This window comes from Arachis ipaensis, chromosome B09 (assembly GCF_000816755.2).
Source record: "Arachis ipaensis cultivar K30076 chromosome B09, Araip1.1, whole genome shotgun sequence".
In the NCBI taxonomy this organism is placed as follows: Eukaryota; Viridiplantae; Streptophyta; class Magnoliopsida; order Fabales; family Fabaceae; genus Arachis; species Arachis ipaensis.
The window spans coordinates 4976955-4983302 of NC_029793.2; the positions used below are offsets into that span (position 1 = coordinate 4976955).

A 6348-nucleotide genomic window follows, 5' to 3' on the forward strand; every position below is an offset into this window, starting at 1 on the left:
GAGTAGTTAATCGATGATATATAGTATTTATGATAGTAGTCGGAAAAATCTCTATAAATATCTTATATAACATTTTATATAATTCCAATACAAAATTTGTTTTCTAGTGCTCGTTCTCACTTTTTTTAACAATTAATACAATTCATAGTTAAAGTTTAGACAAAAAATTAAACTTTTGGAAACGTATTAAACATATTCTATTATTTAACTATTTATCAATGTTTATGTTAAGGTAATTTATTCTCTAATTTTTAAATTCAAACAATACCGAAACAATTGTCTAAATAAAATACTTCCTAGCTAGACAAGCTATGTATCGGATAAAAATCATATAACTAAATAGTGACAAAATTCAATAGAATTAATTAAATTACTTGATTGTCAATGAGTTATAGAACTCTGTCTATGTTACACTTGCAGTACATAGCCGGTCCCAAATCCGGATAAAGGAGGATGGTTGTGTGTTAGCTTTTCGACAACCAACATAAAAATATAGTCGAATCTCCATAACATGAATCAAAGACATTATTGCGCTAAAGCTAGGTTGTTGCCCGGAAGCAACACGCTGTATGGCTCGAGTACGGTGTCAAATGAGCAAGAGCCGCTGCATCGGTGCCCGGATGTAGTGTTAAATAAGCAAGGGTCCTCGCATTTTCGTGAACGGACGAGGGTAAATAAGCTAGTTCACAAAGTAAAAGGTAAAGGTCAGAGCGACAGAAGGTTGATATTTGGGACATGGAACATAGGCGCTCTAACAGGAAAGTTCATGGAGGTGGTGGCCACCATTACAAGGAGGAAGATTAACATTATGTGCCTACAAGAAACAAAATGGGTTGGTGCAAAAGCTAGGGAGTTGGATACTTCTGGTTTCAAACTTTGGTATATAGGAAAGGTGAAGAATAGGAATGGGGTTGGAATTATTGTGGATAAGCAGTGGAAGAAGGAAGTAGTGGATGTCAAGAGCGTGGGAGATCGGATCATCTCTATCAAACTTGTGGTGGAGGGAGGTGCTTTCTATGTGATTAGCGCCTATGCACCGCAAGTGGGTTCGAACGAACAACACAAGATAAGGTTTTGGGAGGATCTAGAGAGTTTGGTTCAAGACATACCTTTGGGAGATAAGATTTTCTTAGGAGGAGATTTAAATGGCCATGTTGGGAGAGAAGTGACTGGGTATGGGAGAATTCACGGAGGTCATGGTTTCGGGGTGATCAATGCCGATGGTAAAACTATTTTGGACTTTTTCTCAACCTTTGATCTTCTCATCGTAAATACATGTTTTAAAAAGAGAGACGAACATCTTATAACCTATAAGAGTGGCATGACAAGCTCTCAAATCGACTTCTTCTTGTTAAGGAGAGTCGACCGGAAATTTTGCATTAATTGTAAAAATTATCCCGGGAGAGAGTTGGAGTAGCACCCATTGTGAAAAAGATGGTTGAATCGCGTCTCAGGTGGTTTGGACATGTGAGAAGAAGACCGATAGAACACTTAGTCAGGTGGGTGGATGAGATGAAAAATGGACAAGGGGCGAAAGACAGAGGAAGACCTAAGAAGACCATCTATGAGGTGGTCAAACGAGATCTACATGTAAACGGTCTCTCTGTAGACATGATACATGACAGAGCACAATGGCGTCGTTTGATTCATATAGCCGACCCCACCTAGTGGGACAAGGCTTTGTTGTTGTTGTTGTTGTTGTTGTTGTTGTTGTTGTTGTTGTTGTTGTTGTTGTTGTTGTTGTTGTTGTTGTTGTTGTTGTTGTTGTTGTTGTTATTTGTCAATGAGTTATAGCTCAAATGGCATAGTCTCCTTATACTCACCTAAGAGGTCGCGGATTCGACTCTCCCTATCTTCAGTAAAAAAAAATTAAAAAATACTTGATTAAATATATAGTCACATGATTAACTAACTCCCATGAGTTTGATGAAATTTAAGTGTGAGCAAATGATTGGAATTTATTTTTAATTAATTTCTTTATCACTTTATTGTATTAACTATTGAGGCATTTTCGGAGACACGCCTGAAAAGTGGTCCACGGGGTTTGTCAAATCATTGCCATATCATAGTAGAAGAGAAGAGGCTGAGAGACGGACCAAGGCCGTTCCGAAGTCTGGATTCATGGTTTACTTATGAAAGATTTTTAAGGATGGTCAAGGCGGAATGGAGAGGGCTAGGTGAGATACCATTCACCGATAAACTGAGGGCGTTGATGGTTCCTTTGGGGAGATGGCATAGAGACAACTTTGGTGATATGGACAAGAAAATTTTGAAGTTTGAGGAAGAGATTCAGAAGATTGATGACATGGTTGGTAATGGGAGCTATGATAGGACAGTAGAAGCAAGACGAAAGGCGCTAGTTACTTGCTGCGAGAAATGGTATGTGAGGAAAGAACTACATTGGAAGCAGATGTCAAGGTCGAGGCATGCGAGGGACATGGATAAAAATACAAGGCACTTCCACAACCTAGCTTCTGCAAAACGGAGAAATAATAGTATTGATACTCTAATTATTAATGGAAGATTGATAAGGAATCAAGTTAGGATTAAGCTTGCCATCAGGGAGTTTTATAAAGACTTATATCATCAAGAGAGGTCTCCTGGGGTGGGGTTCAGAGATGGTCTGGTGGAAAGGATTAGCGAGGAGGATTCTATTGCTTTAGAGATGCTACCGTCACCTGAGGAGGTTAAAGAGGCAGTGTGGGATTGTGAATCGTCCAAGGCTCCAGGATGTGACGGTTACAACATGAATTTCATAAAGAAGTGTTGGACTGATATAGGTTCGGATTTCATGGCAGCGGTACTGGACTTTTTCCAATCTTCAAGGTTGCCGCTTGATGCTAATGTCACGTGGGTGGCATTAGCCCCCAAGTTTACTGGTGCTAAGAAAATCAAAGATCTGCGTCTGATTAGCATGGTGGGATGTGTATACAAGGTAATTTCGAAGATGCTGGTTAGGAGAATGAGAGGTGTTATGCTAGGGTTAGTAGGTGAGACACAGAGTGCTTTTGTTAAGGGTCGGAAGATTCATGACGGGGCTCAAATTGCATGCGAAACGGTTCAGTGGATCAAACAGAGGAAGAAGGAAGCAGCAGTAATAAAGCTTGATTTCCAGAAAGCATATGACAGAGTCAAGTGGAGTTTTGTAGACCTTGTCTTACAGAAGATGGACTTTGGTCAAAGATGGAGGGGGTGGGTTATGGAGTGTGTGAGCACGTCTTCTATGTCAGTACTGATAAATGGCTCGCCGTCCAAGCCATTCAAGATGGAAAGGGGACTGCGGCAAGGGGATCCTCTGTCCCCCTTTCTCTTCGTACTTGTTGTTGATATCCTACATAAGATGATTGGAGAAGCTGTGAGAAACGGTCGCATATCGCTGTTGTTGGTTGGGAGAGATTATATTGAGCTGTCGCACCTACAGTTTGCAGATGATACTGTCTTGTTCTGCCCTCCTGAGGAAGAGACAATTAAGAACTACAGGAGGCTGCTTCGATGCTTTCAGTTGATGTCAGGTTTAAGTATTAACTTTGATAAATCTAGCTTGATCCCTGTTAACTGTGATGAGCAGTGGGTACAACGTATGTGCAGTGTGTTGGGATGTAAGCAAGCCAATCTACCAGTTAAATATCTGGGCATCTCGCTAAGAGCAAACCCAAAGATGGTTAAGACGTGGAAGCCAGTAATAGACAAAGTGGAGGAGAAGCTTAGCCTCTGGAAGGCCAAGATCCTCAATAAGGACGATAACTTGGTACTTATCAAAGCTGTGTTAAATAGCCTACCGGTTTATTATCTGAGCGTGTATAAGATGCCAAAGGCTGTTGCAGAGAAACTAATTTCCTTACAGAGGAGATTTCTATAGAGTAAAGAGGATGGTAAGAGTGGTATGGCTTTGGTTAAGTGGAAAGTGGTTCAAACTCCTAAAAAGCTAGGTGGATTAGGGGTTGGGGATGCCATGATACGAAATTCAGCTCTGCTGTTTAAATGGTGGTGGAGGTTCTCTAAAGAGGAGTGTCCGTTATGGAAGAAGGTTGTCTGTTCCTGTAACAACCTGAATCCAAATGAGCTCCTATCATCCAAAGAACTACTTATTCGAAGAGGCCCGTGGAAGGATATTTGTCAGCTACAGTATAAGAATCAAGAAGTCAGGTAGAAGATGATTACTGGGTTATCCATGGAGGTGGGTGATGGGAGACGAACTCGGTTTTGGGAGGATGTCTGGATTTACGGAGGTTCTTTGAAAGACTGCTTTCCAAGGCTCTTCTCAGTTTCAAACCAAACAGGGTCAATGATAGGGGATTGTGGGTTTTGGGATGGGGTAGCTTGGATATAGAATTTCCAGTGGAGGAGAAAATTATTCCAATGGGAGTTGGATTTAGTGAACCAACTTCACCACACTCTGAGGCTGGTTAAACTTGATATTGGGAGAGAGGATAGAGTTGTATGGAAGTATGATAAACAAGGAATTTTCTCTACTAACTCATTTGTGCAGGTGTTGCAGGTGAAAATGGTCTCGGAAGATATATCAAGCTACAGTTTCATAAGGACTGTTTGGAAAGGCCTTGTCCCACCCAGAGTAGAGTTGTTTGTCTGGTTTGCCCTGATTGGCAGAGTCAATACGAAGGAGAGACTGAGTCGGCTTGGGTCATTCACCAAGAAGATACTCTATGTGTTTTATGTAACAATGGTGTTGAATATGGCCACCATATATTTTTTTGTTGTAGCTTTTCTTGACAGGTTTGGTGTGCTTGGTTATCATATGTTAGAATGCAATGGGCTTGTCCAGGTACAGTAAAGGAACACTTCCAAAGTTGGACTGAGAACTCAAAAACAAAACAAGAGTGTAAGAGATGGATGGTGTGCTTCTGTGCGATCATTTGGAACCTATGGTTGGAATGGAACCGGAGAATTTTTCAGAATAAAGGAAAAGGGGTTGAGAAGATTATCAACTTGTCTTTTTTTAACTATAAAGAGTAGTTAGGTGCAGACTCCTTTTATTATTGATAACAATGCCAAAGATAACAAAAAAATATCTACATTTTACTTTTTGTTCTGTTGATTTTATTTTGTTTAATACTATTTTACTACACTTTTTGCTCTACTCGTTGTGTTGAACTCTTCGCTAAAAAAAAAAAACTATTGCTTACTCTGGATCAATGTAGCCTGGTGTGCCAGCAGGGCGAGTTGATATGTGAGAATCATCATCATTAGGAAAAGCTCTGCTAAGACCAAAATCAGATATCTTGGCATGATTCCACTTATCTAGTAATATGTTTGAAGTCTTCAAATCTCTATGTACAATAGGTGTCTTACAACCATTATGCAAATAATCTAGTCCTGAAAGTTCATAACAAATTCACACGTGTAAGAAACATTATGAACCATGACAACTAATAAAAATATAATAATGTTATATATATAGTTGAAAAACACATACCATTCGCCACATCAATTGCAATATTAAGTCTCTCATCCCACTTCAACACATTTGGATGTTGCTCTGCACATGGAATAGGAATGGCTTAAATAAAAATGTAAGGCAACGTTTTATTGTAGTTTTTAATTAATATTTAGGTTAAGTATAAATTTTATTTCTAATCTTTAAAGTGTTTTATTTTTATCTTAAACATCTTATTTATTTTATTTTATTTTAGTTTTTTGGACAAAATAAAAATTTTTCTTTTAAAAATATCATTTTTTGTTATGATTTTTTTAAGTAACAACAAAAATCGTAGTTGTAGTTGGTATAGTAGTAGTTGTATCAATTTGAAAGTAAAAATAATAGAATAAAAAAAAAAGAAGATAATAATATAAAAAGATATTTTTAAAAGAAAAATTTAGTTTTAATTATAGAATTAAAATAGAACGAAATAAAATATTTGAGATAAAAAATATAACGTTTTAAATGTTAAAAACAAAACTAAAATTTAATCAAAATGTTAGAGACTAGAACTATAATTTTTTCCAAACAATGTACAAGGAAACATTATAAAATGTGGTATGTACTTGATAAATGTCGATGGAGATTTCCATTTGCCATGTATTCATAAATCAGTGCTTTAATCTCTCCTTCATCACAATAGCCAACGAGGGACACCAAGTTCCTATGACGAATACTACTATGGAGTTCTACCTGCATTTCAAAATTAAAATACATTTTGAGATTATTCATCAAAATATTATTTTTTTTCAGGATATATAAGACTCATCAAATACTTTGTTCTTGAAATTTTATGCGATAACTACTTTGGATCTTTGATTCCTAAAAACAATAGTTCTTCGTGAATAAAGTTAATCCTTAGCTTCTGTTATATTATTAATCTAGTTAATAGAAAATATTTATATGAATAG

General features: G+C 37.5%; 1 protein-coding gene across 2 annotated transcripts in view; it reads right to left on the reverse strand.

Annotated features, from left to right (window-relative positions):
- LOC110267101 (receptor-like protein kinase At3g21340) overlaps positions 1-6348 on the reverse strand; it is a 10389-nt gene that overhangs the window by 992 nt on the left and 3049 nt on the right. For both annotated transcript variants that reach the window (XM_021112244.1, XM_021112243.1), the window contains 3 exons: positions 6004-6130; positions 5435-5497; positions 5145-5334 (listed from right to left, as the gene is read on the reverse strand). In XM_021112244.1, the coding sequence (XP_020967903.1) occupies positions 5145-5334; positions 5435-5497; positions 6004-6130 (380 nt within the window). The remainder of the gene's footprint in view (positions 1-5144; positions 5335-5434; positions 5498-6003; positions 6131-6348) is intronic.